Here is a 19141-nt window from a genome sequence, read left to right on the forward strand (position 1 = left end):
GGAGGAGGAGGAGGAGGAGGAGGAAGAGTTTGGCGAAGAGGGATCTGATTTAACAAGCTGCCACTTCTGGTTGGGACCTTCAAAATAAAACAGGTAAACAATGTGTTCTCACATGGACTCTGACAGGTCACCAGCGGTTCACCAGGAGGCTGCAGGAGAAGATCCAGGAACTGAGACTCTGACTCAGACGTTGGTTCTCACACACTGAACAATAATAATAAATGAAAACACGGATGTTCATGTAATTCTGTGTTAAAGGTTCTGTGTGATGGAATGTGAAAGGGAATGAAGAGTCTTTAGAAACTCAGTGGCTCAGTGATCAGAAAGATTAAGACTCAAAGCACAGAGCTGATTGAATATTTAATAAGAAACCACAGCGCTGAAGGTTTTCATGGTGTATTTACATCATTTCAACACACTCCTACATCTAAAAGCAAAGCATTGTGGGTCATGTTACACACAAGTGACCAAATGTGACACTTTAAATCTTCTACTCGGCTCTAATGACCATGTGAACAGGTAAATACATGTATCTTACAGTGTTAATGTAAAACACAGAAGTATGGCCGTGGTTAGTACTTCTCTGGATCCTGGGGCAGCTCGTCTACGTGTTCACTGCAGATTCTACGTTACTTACAGAGCGTCGTGCTTACTTCTCGCTTCATGATGTGCTGACAGACTTTGGCAGATTTTAACGACAGTGAAAACACACAATGAGAAATGAATGCACACAATCCACGACTGCACAAATTAAAGCATCGTGTAAATATGAAGCCTTTTCCTTAATCCCCAGAATGCACCAGTCAGTGAATATTCATGATTAAAGATGTGATCAGTGACACGTGAAGAATAACGAGAGAGTTTCTGTCTGAGGAAAAACAAATGCTGGTGGACTTCTTTATGTCGTTTGCATGATTAACGTGCCTTTCAAATGATTTGAAGGATTTATGTCTGATTCTTTTTCTCTGTTTGTTTTCATGCAACGCTTGTGAAGACGTGTTAGAGAGAGGTGAATTAAAGCTTCATGGGAAAAGGTGAAAAACCAGGAATCTTTTTTCTTTTAAATGAATCATCTCTGCTCATCAGTGGAAACATTAGAAACATTAAAGAGCCAGACGTTTCCCCCCCCCAGCGGGATGTGTTTGTCTAAAGTCCAGTGATGAACACAAACATCCTCTCATTCATCATTTGTTCATCGACTTGAGTCCAGGCGTTGAAGTCCAGTGTTTCAGTGAAATGTCCTCAGGTGACTGACGGCTGCAGAGGACGCCACCTACAGGCGCGTCACCAGCAGCAGTAGCATGCACCTGGAAAGCATACGATTCAAATCAGTGCACGTTGACCTGCAGGACGTTAAAGGCAGCCAGCGAGTTTCTCATCTTCACTCTCACATGTTAACTGGAAGATTAAGACGGTGAGTATATGGCCCAGTTTGCTCTGATGCAGTTTCTAAAGCGTTTCAAACAGAAAGGCACCGTTGATATTTTTCTGCACTGATCTACCGTCGCTACATACTCGTGTATGGCACTTTACCTACAAGACATCAACACCTTTGTACATTGTATTTATAAAACTCTTTATTCGCTACTTCTCTAAAATAAAAGTTTCATTTCTCGTTTATCTTTAAAGTCTTTACACAGCAAATAATTTATAGAAAATAAAGGTTTAATCGTAACAGTTTCTTCTTCTGCTCCACACCAAAGACTTGCAGCAGTGATCCTCACACAGCGACGGGATCAGGTCGGCTGGACTCCAGCTGCTCGTGGTCGTGACACGAGGCCGAGTTAGTCCTGCTGCTGGCGGCAGCTCGGAGCAGCAGGGCCGTAGCTCGCTCTGTGGTGAGGAAGGGCGCGGGTTCCCCCTGAGGCCCCTCAGCCGACACCTGGTCGCCCCTGGACTCCACGTCACGCAGCACGGGACCATTAAGGACTCCTCCTGCTTTGCTGCTGCAGTCACTGACGTTGTTGTTTGTGTGGAGGACCTCAGGTGAGGCCGAGGGCGTCTGCTCGGGGGTGTCACACTGAACGTCCTCCGGGGGGAACAGCGGGCTGGGCGGTAAACTGTGAGCCATGTGACCGTGGTTGTAGTGAGCAGACGACCTCTTCTGCTCGTCCCGGCTCTTGTGTGGCTGACGGGACAACAGCAGGGGGCGCTCCTCCTCACCAGAGGGGCTCAGGGCCACGGAGGGGTTGGAGATGGCCAGGCTGGACAGGGGGGCGGACATCTCTGACGGAGGAGACCCCGGGGTCACAGGAGAGGTCACCAGAGGCACAAACCTACAACACACAACAAGCACATCAACACACTTATATTAACAAAGCTCCGGTTCCACATCTGAACTTTGATGTTCATTAATAAGCCCCGCCCTATTAAAGACTTATTTTCTCTTCATGTTTGTCCGATGGGAGGATGTAGAGTCGCGTCGTCCATCTTTATTTACACTTTAGGTTTTACCTGTGTATTTAAGTCACTTCTCTGAGTTTCCAGAACCCCCCCCCCCCCAAGGCCAGAGGAACCCTACGTTTTGACCTCAGATCTTTGCTCCTTGTATCAGTGGAGCTGAAGACGTTCAACCCAGTGACTCCACCAGCTGCTGCTCCGCCTCCTGGTCTCTGTGACCACGTCATCACCTGACTCGTCTCAGGGAATCGACCTCGGCTCCGGGTGCTTGTCACTGAGGTTTGTGGTGGAGCAGTGATTTGTTGAAGTGAGCGATATTCATCATGAGCAGGGGATTCATTTCTTTTTCATTTACAGATTTCATCTCCCTGATGATTTATTAGATGTTTAGGTCATAGACTGTGAAAAAGGAAAATCAGTATCCACTTCCTCCCACTTTCTTTAACATGTAACATGAAGGAGTATCGTGACCTGTTGTCAGCCAGCCACCAGGGGGCGATTGAGCTGCCTTGGCTTTACTGTTGGGAGCTGTCATGTCGTCCATCTTTATTTACAGTCTGTGTTTTAGGTTGTGATTTTGTCCTGATCAGTAGTTACCAGAGATACAGCATCATGAATAGATATGAAGTATTTCCTCCAGCTGTGAATTCAGATCCACTCTATTCTCACTGTTCTATGTGTTCACAGATCAGATCATTCTCCGGTTACCTGGCGCGTTACGACCGGTCGCTGTCGGAGTTGAGTTTGTCTCGGTGGATCTTTGAACGAGCACTTAAGTCTCCGGTGCCACCGGTCGCGTTCAGGCGCCCCCGCCCCCCCCCGCGTGGCACTGGGGCTCTTCTCCGCCAATGACATCACCGAGACAGACTCAGTGTCAGACAGAACCGTGGCGCTGCAGTCATTACTCCAGCTGCGGAGACATGGGGGGGGGGGGGGCGTTTACATGGGGACAGGCTGCAGACTCTGGACCTCGACCACATAAATATATAACGCGGCTCGAAGTAAGATTCCCTCAGCAGCACTTAAATATTTATATTCAAAAACTGGAGCTACGTTCAGTTCAGGAAGTAAATGTTGAGCCTGACGTATGAAAGTGGACAAAACAGGAAGTAAAGACGACCACACGTCATCACTTCCTGTCGACATGAAGCTCAAAGATCTCATCTTGTGGTGATGATGTCATTTGCAGTCAGAGTCTGTTCAGAAGGGATCGTGGGACGTGGAGTCAGCCTCACCTGTCAATCATCACGTCCCAGCCTGTTTTCATATCATCACATAACTGATTCAAACCAAACTGATCAGAAACTTGAACAAACATCAGAGAGAAGAACGAGCTGAAACCACAGAAACATCTTTACAAACATTTACTTAACGTCTACTTTGATTCTTTAGTTTGGTCCCATGTGCTAACATGAGGGGGGGGGGTTGGATGTGTTGCAGGACCGCTCCCCTCTGCACAACCTCCTTGATACAACAAACACACTAAACGTACAACAAACACAAATCTGACGAGCAAAAACATAAAATAGAAAATCTGTGAATTATTATCGTTCTAATTAGTAAAGACACCGTTGTCTTCACATCAACACAGTTCACTTCCTTCAATCCTTCTGATCAATAACTCAATCATCCACAGTATCATCATGTCAGACCCAACTATGTCCACTGTGTGGCGCTCTCTTCCATCACAGCTCAAGGACAAACGTGTCGTGATCTATTTCTAACAACGGGCGTCGTTCCAACAACCAATGACACGTGAGCTTGAGAGGATGGAACCATGGGAAAGAGAAGGAACACGCTCAGAAGGAAGAGGTTCAGAGCCTCAGTGATACCAGTAATACAATTCTATGAATTATTGTAAAAAACAACATATTATATTTTACACATAAAATGTATAAAACATGTTTATTATTTCTAATAGTACTATATGTTCTGAAATTGTGAAAAGAAATATAATCTTTACACATCATCTGTTTTAATGTGTAGAAGTACCAGGTCACCAAGTTTAAAAACACAAGCGTATGAAGCTGTTAAAGGTCCAGTCATTAGTATTATAATATTTATTATCTTTTCAATATTATCACCTGAAACTGAGAATCACGGTGTTTGTTACCTTCCAATGAGACGTAATGTTCCATCACCATGTTCCTACGGGGTCTCTGATTGGACAAACCAACACTGGCTGCACCGAGGGGTGAGGGGAGCTGGCTGCAATCTACAACCTCACCACTAGGTGTCACTGAATCCTGCACACTGAACCTTCAATGTAAGACAATAGTTTGTCATCACTACTTCACTCAACTCAAAGAGGCTGGAGCTCAGAGTCGTACACTTCCTGTTCCATGTGAACGTGAGACCAACACCAGCTGATCTCAACTCAGCTACACTCTGTTTACAGTAACAATATTTAGCTAAATCATCTGTTTCCTAGATTCCAGTGTTTTAAGTCACTGGAACAAAGGTCGTGTGGATCAAGTTTCTTTTAATTAAGGGGAAAATATCAGTTCAAATCAAATCTGAAAGAGGTTTCAGTTCGGATTTGACGAATCCTGACGAATTGCTTCCTCACCTCTGGCTGGAGACGTGGGAGAGAGTTGTGGCTTCCTGTTTGCTCGGGGAGAAGGTCGTCTCGGACGCCCTCTCGGCTGAAGGCTGCGGAGTCGTCCCGTTACATTTCTACAGAGGAGCAGAAACCCACAGCTCATGAATCTGGAGATTCCACAGCCTTTTGTATTTGACCTGAACGAGTAGCCACATACGTTGGTGAGCTGCAAATCGTGAAGAGGCAAGTTAGAAATCCGACGTGCTCGGGCTGAGGTCGCAGAGTTGGAACCAGTTCCAGCGTTGGTGTTGTTGTTCCTCTGATTCCTCAGACTCTGCCTCAGACGGTCGTGGAGCTTCTTCCTCTGCTTCCTGTTTGTGGAGAAACAGAACCGGACAGAACATCTTAGGGCCGAGTTCCAAACACACACATTTACCCCAAAGTGCATCTAGTCTTATTATGGCTTGACTGTAGTAATGGTCATTCATATTTTTTACTTATTGAGGTAATTATGCACTTCATGATATTGTTAATGTGTCCAATAGTGTCCCCAAACTAGCGTTGGTCAGTTCTATGCAGACGATGTCAAACTTTATGTCTTTGTCTAACTTTCTGATCTGGAGATGAAATCCTGGTTCCACAGTTTTCACCAGCTTCACCAGCTTCACCAGCTTCACCAGCATCACCAGCTTCACCAGCTTCACCCTTTGACCCGAATGGAACCTTCTCATGTAAAGATGGTTTCAGCTGTAAAGTCATTCATAGTAACCGACACTGAACTACGTCCCATCACATCTGATGTTAAAGCCAAGAAACTTTAAAACATTTAAAACTAGTTCACAGTTCTGCTGAGTGATTATTAATGAACTCAGATCTGTGTTTGTTCCATGTTTCCTTTGATCTGTTAGTTCTGGTTTCACGATGTAATTTAGGGACTAAAGAATTTTGTCTGACAAACGTACGTCCTGTCGTCATCACCTACGTGGGCGGAGTCTAATCTTCCACTTTTTAATGCTGTCTCTGCTTCCTGCGATGGGTCCTAAAGTCCTAAAGAACCATGGTTCAGTTCGCTCCAGACCCAGAACTCCTCCTCTGCTCTGAGGAACCGTTCACACCTGATGATGAGGTTCAGACTGAACTGTGTGAAGGTCTGAACCTCATCATCAGGTGTGAACGAGTCCAGGTAAGACTCATGTCTCCCTGCGGCTCAGAGGCTTCCTCTGCTCTCTGGTGTCTTCACAGTTCACAGTCGGGTCTTTTGGGGGCACTACTGAACATTATAATAAAATCAGGATGAGTAACTTTAAGTTATGAATCAGATGTAAAAATGTGACTTGAATTACTTTGTTTTGCAGTAGGCAACCACACACATGATTCCAACGACTAGGAGTGCAATGCAGATTCCTGATATTGTTAAAATACGTTTCTGATACAGCTCCTCAGCTTCTGAAAGAGAGGACAGTCCATCTTAAAACATCGTCTCACACACACACACAAACCATTCCAACCATCAACCCACAACATGAGAAAGGGTTCTGTCACTGTTGATGAGAGTCTAACGCTGGGTACCCCCCCCCCCCCCCCCGGCCGAACACAGTGACTATCACAGTGCGCTTCCTGCTCTGCTCTGATTGGTCCTCAGGCTGAACTCCACCGACTCTCACACTTTTACGATTCAGAGGTCGAATCGAAGCAGCAGACTCTGACTTTGGTGGGTGGAGCTTAGAAAACACTGGATCCTACATTTCCCACAATGCAGCTGGACCCTGGAAAGTCTCTTGACATTAACACGGTGATTCTTCTGAGCTTCTGCAGCCTCAGAGTTTCCTTTACCACAGAACTTTGGCTTTTTAACTTTGCAGAACTTTAACATTCACAAAACAAACTTTCTATCACACTAGAGGAAAGAAACACTGACTAAATATAATTTGAGAAAAATAAAGGAGGAAGCGTATTTGCATATTTCATATCATATTGCAATTTTGAAAAAAGCATAGAGTTTTTGAACAGCACCTAGAAACCAGTCCACAGGTTCATGAGACTGGTTTACTGACAAAGCTAATATACTGACGTCAGGACATTTTATATAAGATATAAGATGTATAGATATAAGATGAGGCTGCCCTCAGTGTGATGAGTGCAGAACAGGAAGAAGGGAGAAGAGCTGGAGACGTCTGGTGCAGGAGGACACAGGAAGGAGAGGACAGGAGAGGACAGGAGATGGAGGAGGACAGTGATGCTGCTCGACAGTTTCATGCTGAACACTGGTCACAACAGGACGAGCAGGGAGGGGGAGCTGAGGCGCTGACTACATGTATACAAACACACATATAAATGTGTGTTTGTATACATGTACATACACACACATATATATATATAAGGTGAATGATTATGATCCTTCATGTTTAGTCAAGGGTTTTATCTTACATCTGCAAACTAAGAGGAAGGAACAATCCATACCCATAAACTCAACTCCCAGATGTTCTGTCAGTGCAGAGAGGTGACACAGAAAAGAGAGTTGGATTTTACAGATGACGTCACATTTGTTTTTTCTTTCAAACTGATGCAGCAAAGATTTAGATCCTCTCAAGTCACTGAGCACTTTATTAGGAAATGTTCATCGACTGAGTTTCCCTCTGAACCGCGACTCACAGACGTCTTCACCACAGACACAAAGATCTGAAGATGGTCAGTGTCCAGCGGGTGTACCATCAAACACACAACTGATCTGATCCTAACAAACTCACTGCTGGCTTTTCAAAAGAGACTGAGATCATCACTGACAATTTCAACACACAGAAAAAAGTAATACAATTCAACAGCAACAGACGACATGTCAGTGTTGATTGTACTATTTCTGTACCTTGAAAATACTAAAACTAATACTAATATCAACTCAATGAAATATTTAAGACATTTTGTACTGAAACAACTTGAATACAGTATCATTCACTTTGTAAGTACTAGTACTTGAAGATCAGAGTAACAGTGGTTGGTGGTGTGAGGTGTCAACATGCGGTGACATCATGCACCAGCCCATCATGTCACTTTCATTATGATCATCAAACACATTCTGAGAATTAATAAAACAACGTTTAGGGTCAAAATCATCTGAAGATCAAACACGTGAAGAAAGTGAGAGAAACTCTGGAAGACGTGTTAAAGACTAAACAGGAAGTCGATCAACAGACAGAGGATCAACTGACAGACTGAGATCAACAGACTGACTGAGGATCAACTGACAGACTGAGATCAACAGACTGACTGAGGATCAACAGACTGAGGATCAACTGACAGACTGAGATCGACAGACTGACTGAGGATCAACAGACAGAGGATCAACTGACTGAGGATCAACAGACTGAGGATCAACAGACTGACTGAGGATCAACAGACAGAGGATCAACTGACTGAGGATCAACAGACAGAGGATCAACAGACTGAGGATCAACTGACTGAGGATCAACTGACAGACTGAGATCGACAGACTGACTGAGGATCAACAGACTGAGGATCAACTGACTGAGGATCAACAGACAGAGGATCAACTGACTGACTGAGGATCAACTGACAGACTGAGATCAACAGACTGACTGAGGATCAACAGACTGAGGATCAACTGACTGAGGATCAACAGACAGAGGATCAACTGACTGAGGATCAACAGACTGACTGAGGATCAACAGACTGACTGAGGATCAACAGACCGACTGAGAATCAACAGACAGAGGATCAACTGACTGAGGATCAACAGACTGACTGAGGATCAACAGACTGACTGAGGATCAACTGACAGACTGAGATCAACAGACTGACTGAGGATCAACTGACAGACTGAGATCAACAGATTGACTGAGGATCAACAGACTGAGGATCAACTGACTGAGGATCAACAGACAGAGGATCAACTGACTGAGGATCAACAGACAGACTGAGGATCAACAGACAGAGGATCAACTGACAGACTGAGATCAACAGACTGACTGAGGATCAACAGACTGAGGATCAACTGACTGAGGATCAACAGACAGAGGATCAACTGACTGAGGATCAACAGACAGACTGAGGATCAACAGACAGAGGATCAACTGACAGACTGAGATCAACAGACTGACTGAGGATCAACAGACTGAGGATCAACTGACTGAGGATCAACAGACAGAGGATCAACTGACTGAGGATCAACAGACTGACTGAGGATCAACAGACTGACTGAGGATCAACAGACAGAGGATCAACTGACAGACTGAGATCAACAGACTGACTGAGGATCAACTGACAGACTGAGGATCAACAGACAGAGGATCAACTGACAGACTGAGATCAACAGACTGACTGAGGATCAACAGACTGAGGATCAACTGACTGAGGATCAACAGACAGAGGATCAACTGACTGAGGATCAACTGACAGACTGAGGATCAACAGACTGAGGATCAACAGACAGACTGAGGATCAACAGACTGAGGATCAACAGACCGATGATCAACAGACAGACTAAGGATCATCAGACAGACTGAGGATTAACAGACTGAGGATCGACTGACTGAGGATCAACAGACAGACTGATGATCAGCAGACAGACTGAGGATCAACAGACAGACTGAAGATCAACAGACAGACTGAGGATCAACAGATCGATGATCAACAGACAGACTAAGGATCAACAGACAGACTGAGGATCAACAGACTGAGGAGCAACAGACCGATGATCAACAGACAGACTGAGGATCAACAGACAGACTGAGGATCAACAGACAGACTGAGGATCAACAGACTGAGGATCAACAGACAGACTGAGGATCAACAGACAGACTGAGGATCAACAGACTGAGGATCAACAGACAGACTGAGGATCAACAGACTGAGGATTAACAGACTGAGGATCAACAGACTGAGGATCAACAGACTGAGGATCAACAGACTGAGGATCAACAGACTGAGGAGCAACAGACTGAGGATCAACAGACAGACTGAGTATCAACAGACAGACTGAGGATCAACAGACAGACTGAGGATCAACAGACAGACTGAGGATTAACAGACTGAGGATCAACAGACTGAGGATCAACAGACAGACTGCTTGTTGGAACCAGAGGAGAAGGCGTGGCCTCCTCTTCTTGAACAAGGCCACATGAAGCCTCCAGGTAGAGATAAGAAGTCTTCAGGTTTGAACATGTGTACGTGTGGTTGGTTGAAATGTAAATAAACTGAATCCACTTCTTCTACAGACCCACATGCACTTCTAACATCCTGAAGACACTGACACTGAGAAGCTGGACATGCAGAAGGTTTGAGGGCTGCATCAACCACAGGTCTAAGGAGGAAGGGGAAGCTACAGGAGCACAGCGGGGAACCGTCAGGGGAACATGCCCAGACCAGCAGACTGAAGAGGAGCACACATACTGTAGAAGCTGGCCATTACATAGTTTTGGCAGCGATCACCAGTAAATTCATTGGGACACCTGAGTGGGAAATAAAAGAAACAGAGAAGAAGAAAGAGAGAACCAGTTAATTCATACAAGAGCTGTGCAATACCCACAGCCGTCATCACTGGTGTTGGCGGGGGGGCCAGATAGACGAGGTCAGGATCATCTCAGACCTTCACAGCTCTGACTCCATTTCACAGAGAGCAGACGAGAAGCTTCCTTTAGAGAAAGACCTCCATCGAACTCTGCAGGTTCCATCCGCTCGCAGCCGCAGACTGAAATTTGCATGTATGTCCCTCAGGTCCGGTGTGTGTCTGTGTCTCAGGTCCGGTGTGTGTCTGTGTCTCAGGTCCGGTGTGTGTCTGTGTCTCAGGTCCGGTGTGTGTCTGTGATGTGATCCTATGTGAGGACAACCTGCTCATAAGCACAGAGACGTATGGACGAGTCCTGGTGTCCTGGAGACACGTTCTGATGCTTCCTGTGCTGTTTGCCTGTCTGTTAGCAGAACGACATAAAGACCTGACTTGGTAGAAACTGGGGGGGGGGGGGGGGGGGGGGGGTCTGGCTGAAAAAAAGACTAAAGGCCAACTGACATCACTGGTTACCAGCGAGCTCATTATCATGGTTTATGCTCACTATGTGTAGACTGTGCTTGTGGATGTGGCTCGTCTCACTGGTTGTGCACCTTTAACTTTCCGTAGCGTAGCATACGCAGCGCGGCTAGCACACCCGTCCTGTCCCTAGGACCTGTGAGCGAGGGGACATCAAGAGTCCCACATGGCTCAGAACTCCTGGACAGAGACGCTTGGTAAAGACCTGGCGTTCGACTAGAAGAAACTTTAACGGCTCTATAACTCTTCTTCTTCTTTGTCTCTGGCCCGGAGTCCTCACGCCTTGTGGCCTTGATCCTTGATCCAGGACTCTCAACCAGTCCGTCTCAACTGAAGACGTCTCTGAGACGAGACTGAAAAATCATCAAGAATCCACCACCTCGTCCTGTTTGGTTCTTCTGGGACACAGTGGACCACTGGGGACAAAGAGTGGTCTCCTATGGTTGTCTGACGAGATGGAGGTGAAGATGAATGGGAGGAGCATGTGTTTCACCTTCAGACAAGCCTGAGATGGAGGCGTGTCTCTGGGCAGCGTGGATGGAGTGAGATGACATGTGACGTACATGCAAATTTCAGCGCCCGGCTCCACGGAGGAGAGAGAGCTACAGCCTTCAGGCTCATTCAGGGGGCGTGGCGACTGCTTCACCAGATTTGATCAGCCAATAGGAGGGACATGGATCTCTCCACAGTGTCTCGGAGAGAACATGAGAGGGTGAAACACCAGCAATGACATGTGGGATTGAATACAGTGGTGTTCACATACGTTTTGGGTCTGAGACCGTCTTAAGCACAGCTCGTTCACATCGGTGCCCAGTGAATCCCGCCAAGCACCTGGTTGATGGGTAGAAACGACAAGAGATAAACAGCACTGACATGTTACACACAAGACGTGGACACACATGGACAAACGCACAAAGACATCCAGAGCACAGGCACAACACACAGCCGGATCCAGGAGACAGCTGATCTCAGAGCAGCTTCTTCATCTGGGAACAGATTCTCTAACACACAACTCCTGCCTCCGGGACACGTTCATGCAGAGCTCTGGACTCGTGTCTCCTGAGAAGGACACGAAGACCCGGAAACTCTCCAGACTCCAGAATCTGCCGCGGCACAAACTGTCCTGGTGATTTACCCCTTTGCCCTGAAACCTACCAGGTAGTAATGGATCACATGCAATTAAGATTAAGTAATCAGATTACAAAAGCAAGTAACTTTAATCAACCCAGGTTATACTTGAAAATGTATTACAGTTACATTTTCAACGATCAAAATGTGGCAATATTAAAATACTGAAACTTATAACAAAAAGCTAATTTGAGACATCAGCGCCACCTTGTGACGAGTGAAAGAAGCAGCGATTCAAGATGGAAGCTTTAAGAAACAGCATTTCCAGCACATGGAGGAAATAACATCACAACAGTTATTAATAATAACAGGTCAGCGTCGAGATGATGGTGTCGTACCTGCAGAGGAACTTGGTGCTGCCGGGCGTGATCTCCAGGGTGAAGCACTCTCCTCCGTTCACGCAGTAGTTCCTCTGGCCGTCGCTGCAGCGCATCACATGACTGGAGGTCTTGGTTGTACTGGTGGTGCTGGTGGAGGCTGCAGACGACACTGGGGTTAGTGGAGCAGGTCCAAGCTCATACGTTACAGCTGGTAACATTCTGACTGCAGGTTGGTTAGAGTCCGATGGATTTTAGAGGGAGCCCATACAAATATATGGTCTGATATGTATATATATATATGAATATATGCGTATATATATACAATAGAGTACTACCAGTATTCACAAACCTTTCCGCTCCTGAACCACAAAATAACTGTGACAGAGACTCATGACCAACGTTCACCTGGACGGGTTAAAGCTACAGACGTGTTTTCAACAAGTAGTTCACAAAATAGAGAGAACTGACTGTTGTAATGTTTCCTGTGTTGTTGTAAATGCATAAATTGTCGTGTTGCTGCAACTATTGCTGTCACTAGTCTGTAATACTAATGTAATACTAATGTAATACCTATACTACAGAGAGCTTTCCCTGACTGAGGTGCAGTGGCCTGCAGGGGGGGGGGGGGGGAGGGGGGCAGTGAGTGTTGCCAACATGCAGCCTCCTGATCTCAGCATGACACAGCACTTTCCTGCACTGCAACAATCCTCCACCTCAGATGAATCCTGATGAAGGAGTGAGGAGTGAAGGGATGTGACACAGTCCAGTCACGAGTTTCCTGAACCTGGTCCGTTAACACGTGTTTGGATCAAAGCAGATTTCTGCCTGGGTTTCACTCTGGATCAGAATCTCAAACTGACCTGGAGTCTGTCTGCGCAGAGCGACCCGGCTGCTGCAGTGGTTCTATCAAGTGTCTTCAAGGGCAAAGCCTGATGCACTGCAGCAGCAGAAAGCTGCCTCGGCCCCGACAGGAAACAGCAGCTCCCGGCTGAACAGGCTGAATTATTTACATGTGAATCAAAAATCAACACATTTTTATCCACATTTGTCACAAAATCTAGCAAAAATAAAGATGGAATAAATGTTGGCATGGAAATTTAGTTGCCAGTTCTTCTTTAAGATAATAAAACTAACGATGCAAAGAATTTTACATGCTGATATTTTTTTTACATCAGCTTGTAAAATTCTTTGCATTTTTCATTTGATTCAGTAATTTATTTATAAGGATGGATTTTCAGCAGCCCAAAAAAAGACCTGACTGGGAGAGAACTGGAGGAAGAGACACACAAAACCAAGTGTGAATATGATTTCTGAAGAATTTCAGTTTCAAGATATAATCAATTGAGAAATTTGAATTTGAATTTTGAGGTTATTTGGAAACGGAGCCTTCATATTTGGTAAACGTCACTTAAAATGATAAATGAGTTTTTGTTGATAAACCGACCAGTACAAGGTTACGACATTAAAGACACTTTCTGTTCATGTTGATAAAAATGTGTTAATGTGTTGAACTGCTGCAGCTCCTCTATTCAGCCTCTGTCTCAGACGCTTGGTTTTAGCTCCTGTCTCTTTAAGACCCCCCCCCCCCCCCCCCTCCAGATAAAGCCCAGTCTGCTCTGATTGGTCAACAGCTTCAAGCATGTGAAAGAAAGGATGGCCTCCGGACTTTGTTAGGGGGTGTGTCTTATGCAAATGAGCAATATTGTGACATCACGTTGATGAGGAAGTAACAAGATGTTTCAGACGCATCTGGCTTCACGTCAGACTTTAACCTTTCAACTCAACTACAGTGGAAACTGTTTGTGTTGAATATTATAACGACTGTCGGCCGTGTGCTAATGTGACGAGAGTCCGTGTAAACTACTGAAAATGATCAGCAGCTTTAAAAGTGACATTATACCTGGTTTGGTTTGTTTCTGTTATTCAATTTTGCAATGCATTGTGGGAGTACAGAAGTATCTTTCATATATGTGAATGTTTTATGAGCTTTTAACATAACATCACCATTAACATCAAATCCCAGAGTAATGTCGTGTTTCATTCATTCCACACGACTTCCTGTTTGCACCTGACGCCCTTCAGAAGATGGATTTAGATTTGACAGGAAGTGGTGTTTGCAGAATTTGAGTTGATGGCCGAGGAGCTGAAATGTCAGAACCTGCAGATGCTGACTCATCAGAAACTGAGACATATCGTAACTCTGCTGCAGGGCCCCCCCCCCCCGGGTTTCAAATGAACATCATGTGTATTAACTATAGATGGAGACAGTAACTCGTTATGAAGTGAGAAGTAGGTCTACAGGAGCAGCCAGTGGAGTCGCCCCCTGCTGGTCACACACATCATTTGAAGAGATGTACAGTAAGTGTATTTTTCTTTAAAAGAACAGAGGTGAGAACAGAACTCAACGTAAATATTAAAAAATCTAACGTTATAAACCAAACAGTAGATCGTGGGTTAATTACGTGATGAGTCAGAGCTGCTGTCCAAAGAGTCAAGAACCTCCAGCTTCCAAAGGGAACATGGTTCCTGCTGAAGGGACCAGGGCCCCCCCCACTGAGCCAAGTGCCCCCCCCCCCCACGCAGCACATGATACGAAAACCACATCATTCCAGACTTCAACTAGCTCAACCACACCTCCCGGACCTGAATCCCCCGGCAGACATGTGGCAGCATGGTGCTCTGAGGGGGGGGGGGGGCTATGGTCTCCTGTACACAGCCAATCAGACAACGGCTCTCTCAGCTCGGGGGCCCGAGGCAGGTCCAACCCCCCTGACGGTGGGTGAATTTAGCCGGTCCCAGGTCGGGGGGGGGGGATTAACCCTTCAGGTGTCAGGTGAGGATCTGAGACTTGTGATCAACTAACTCGTCAGATACTCGTTTGATTCATGAAGGTTCTGCTGAACTCTGAGTCCGGACCCACAGAGAAGGTTCAGCCTCACAGGAGAAGCTCCTCACGTCCGGCCCAAAGACCAGGAGCAGGAACTGAATAAGAAACACTGGGAACTGGTTTTGGTTTCCCAGAGTTCCACCAACATCTTTCTGGAAGTTTCTTCTTCTGACAGAAGAACAATCTCTGGTTCCTGCTCGTTGATCCCTCACTTCTCATCTGAAGACATGAACCATTTCTAATCGACTAGTTCAGCTCAGAACTCAACACTGAGTCAGTCGGTTGATACAGAGACTAGAGGAGGCTAATCCTTCACTGAGCCCCCCCCCCCCCCCCCCCCATCCGACCAGCGTCACCTTCAATTAGCCCACCCAGAGACAGTCATAAATCTCAGTGATGTGACTACAGCAGCAGCGTCATGGCGGTGAGCCGCCGGCAGACACAGTCTTAGTGGCTGCTTCCCCCTGCGGCGGAGGGATGGGGGGGGCATCAATTAGCCTCCAGCAGGATCTGACCTTGAAATGGAGCACGGGCAGAGAACAGGAAGTCTGCCTGAACCACAGCCTGGACTTTGTGTCGTGCATCATTTATTGATTTTCACTTTTTCATGGCTGGAAATGTTCAGCACACGTTGAAGGGACTTCAGCTAATACGCTCTGACATCATGTCTCTACAACATCCGTCACTGTCGTGTGTGGAGTCGTTTAAGGATGATTAATATTTAAAGAGGAAACCACACATGGACTCAGTGAGGAATGTGTGAAGTGTTGTTTCCTGCACCTCTGTGTGTTGAAACATTTCAGAGTCTTAGTCACCGGCCTCCTCCAGGTCGTCTGCAAGTCACAACGTGTCTGACAGAGACGCCTCCTGCCTCACGCTACACAACATTAACACAATCACTGCTCAAACATCTCAATCACTTTGTCTTGTTTTTGTCTTTTGTCGCAGTCCAAGGTTACACAGGGGCACTTCCTGTCTGAGGCCCCGTGCTTCACCGAACATGTGCTGGGTACTCACGGATTGTTGGGAAGATGATGTCGTTGAATTCCGGTGTGGAGGGGGGGGCCTGCTTTGGGACGGTGGTACGCTCAGCGTTGTATTTCAGCGTCACAGAGGAATCGGACTGAGTCACTATCGGAGTGCGAGGCGCGTGCGGCCCTCGTGTGGACATCTCCTCCACCAACACCTCCGGATGTCCTGGTGTCCCGGGGTCGGCGGAGGTCAGGGACACGGGGGACAGCGATGAATGAGGAATGGACACAGTCAGTCCCAGCGTGGGGTCGACTGATATGATGAACGGGTCCTGTCCGATGCGTTTCGGGTCTAAGTGAGTGGGAGGCTCGTACTCGAAGATCTTATCCACAAAGACCCACTTGAGGCCGGCGGTGCAGAGGGCCAGGCTGAGCAGACAGGCCAGGATGGGCAGGATGCAGATTTTCTCAGAGTGCAGGCAACTGTTAATCTGTTCCATCTCTATGCACACACAGCAGGTCCCTGGCAAGGCCACAATTCCCAAAGCCCCCAGATGCTCCCCATCACCAGCAGCGCCTCCCTCGGCAGCTCCCTCAGCGCCCTCCTCCCCGCTCGCACCAGCTGCCTCCGTCTCCTCAGGTTTCTCCTTGGGGACTTGTCCAGAATCCACAGTGGAGCCGGTGGGGGAGGCAGATCGAGGAGGGGGAGCCGGCCCTGCAGAGAGGTCGTCCATTCCCTCAGTCATCCTGTCCAGCCACCGGAGGAAGAGTCTCCGAACACCTCAACTACTCACTCAGGGCGTCACGCGGCGGCCGACGGCCCCGGGCACCACCGGCACGTTTTCCATCGTGATGCTGCAGAATCTTGGGTCGGAGGAGAACCTTGTTAACAGATTGGGAGGTTGGAGCAGAACCTTCTTACTCATGCTCTTTCACCAGAACCACAGTCATCCGTCTCTAGAGATTCATCAGATCTGCTGCAAGCGAAAAAGAAAGATGCCAGAGAGTCAGAGTCCTGACATGTTGTGTGCTCTGTGGCGAGGAGGAGGTGGAGTCACTCACCTGAGCACTTGTGAAGAAGAGGCGTAGTGATGGGCCGGCTGCAGCTGCAGCAGCTGGAGGACAGAGGACGGGCCGGACGCTGCAGAGGACGGGCCGGACGCTGCAGAGGGGGACGGACATGCTGTCTGGTCCGTGAGCTCCCAGCAGCTGAAAGCTGAATCATCAGGGAGCGGCAGGTGCCCTTCCTCTGCCAGGGAAACAGATGAGTAAGGGGAAAGAGAGAGAAAGAGAATGAGAGGGAGCAGCAGGCGGAGGGAGGGGGCTGCAGCAGAGGAGACGGGACACTCCCCTTCTCTCACCCCTCCTCTCTCACTCCTTCCTCCCTCTCCTCCCTCTCCTCCTCGCTTCCTGTCTGCTGGTGAGTCCCGGCTCCCTATCCCAGCTCGCAGCAGCAGCAAGTTCCTACTTGATCCAATTAGAGCCCCCGTCAGCCAATCACACGCCAGTAAACTGCCGCCCCCCCCCACAACCACTCCCCATTGATTATGCTGATACTGACGGGTGTGTGTGTTTATCAGGGGGAAGGAGCCACAGAGGCAGACACACAATCCGGCACGAGGACGCAGCCATTGTGTCTTCCCAAGTATCTGCAGTCAGGGTTAGGGTGATAAAACAACAACACAACAAGACAAGACACAACAACACAACAAAACACAATGACACATTGACACAACAACACGATGATTTTTGGAATATAGAACTAGAAGGTGAACAGAAGTGACCAACAACCAGCGGATGATAGAGACAAACCTCAGTTGTGTATCTTAGCGTCATCGAGTGTTTTGTCCTCGTGATCAAAGACACAACTGGAGGGTACCTGAGGCTAAAGGTGACTGGCTACAAAATAACACAACAACACAACAACACAACACAACCACAATATTACACAGACAATTTGATAATGAAAACGTCCATTCAACTGATATAAATAAGTTCCTCACCTTATCACATTTGGCTGTGGGGGTAAACTGGAGATATTGATCTCCCCACTCTGCCTCTTACTGGGACTGAAAGCCCCCAGTCCACCAATAAAACTATTACCTCCACAACCCCCCGCTCAGCTGCTCACAGGAGCCGCGGCTTAAACAAGATGAAGATCAGCAGAGAGGTCAGGGCACATTGACACTGTGGTGACCCTCTCCAATCCAGAGACAGAATTAATACCAGTAATGGTTCCTGTGTGAGAGCACTTCCTGTCAGGACCTGAATTAGAGACTTCATATTGATCCACCTCCAGAGTCTCAGTGTGCGGACGACACAAAGTGACAAAGAGGACAAATACACAATACAGTGAAGAGAACGTTTCACATCCAAATAATCCATCAATAGATCAATAATTAAATACAGAGCATTTTACATTTAAATAAATGAAATATGAGACAAATTGTGATTTTTGAATATGGGCTAAACTAATGAAATTTGAATAATGGATAAATGTTTAACTGCACGTGGATATAAGCTAATTAATAGAGAAAATATAACTTCATATAACATAACACGGTTCTATTTATAAATATTATTCATGTATGTGTTTATTTAGCCACATAGTGACATCATCATGATGTCATTTATACCATCTGGTGACATATGATTGGTAAATACACAAACTGTAGATTGTGTCTCTAATCTTATCAGTTAAAAATGAAAGTATGACTACACCTATTTGTTTTTAATCTATTTTTATTATGTCTTTATAATACACACACAGACACACTCACACACACTCACGCACTCCAGTGAGTTCAGTGATGTCACCTCAGCTACTCACTTAGTTAATTAAGACTGATGGAC

The 19141-nt window shown here is 46.6% G+C and overlaps 1 protein-coding gene across 1 annotated transcript; it reads right to left on the bottom strand.

Annotated features, from left to right (window-relative positions):
• Window positions 1-1720: 1720 nt before the first annotated feature.
• Window positions 1721-17389, bottom strand: nrg1 (neuregulin 1). Its single transcript, XM_053410696.1, has 7 exons — window positions 16335-17389; window positions 12449-12587; window positions 11746-11813; window positions 6286-6388; window positions 5160-5313; window positions 4970-5076; window positions 1721-2276 (listed from the first exon to the last, which is right to left on the bottom strand). The coding sequence occupies exons 1-7, from the start codon at window positions 17032-17034 to the stop codon at window positions 1721-1723; spliced, it is 1827 nt and encodes a 608-aa protein (XP_053266671.1). The 5' UTR covers window positions 17035-17389.
• Window positions 17390-19141: the final 1752 nt, after the last annotated feature.

Source organism: Pleuronectes platessa, chromosome 19, assembly GCF_947347685.1.
Source record: "Pleuronectes platessa chromosome 19, fPlePla1.1, whole genome shotgun sequence".
Taxonomy (NCBI): Eukaryota; Metazoa; Chordata; class Actinopteri; order Pleuronectiformes; family Pleuronectidae; genus Pleuronectes; species Pleuronectes platessa.

What these genes read in the sequence shown, in the direction of transcription:
- nrg1 (XM_053410696.1), bottom strand. Translation starts at nt 17,034, where the DNA reads ATGACTGAGGGAATGGACGACCTCTCTGCAGGGCCGGCTCCCCCTCCT. An exon ending in AGCACCAAGTTCCTCTGCAG is followed by an intron (nt 11,814 to 12,448) that starts GTACGACACCAT and finishes CCCATCAACCAG; the next exon opens with GTGCTTGGCGGGATTCACTG. An exon ending in TCCCACGTCTCCAGCCAGAG is followed by an intron (nt 2,277 to 4,969) that starts GTGAGGAAGCAA and finishes TGTGTGTTGTAG; the next exon opens with GTTTGTGCCTCTGGTGACCT.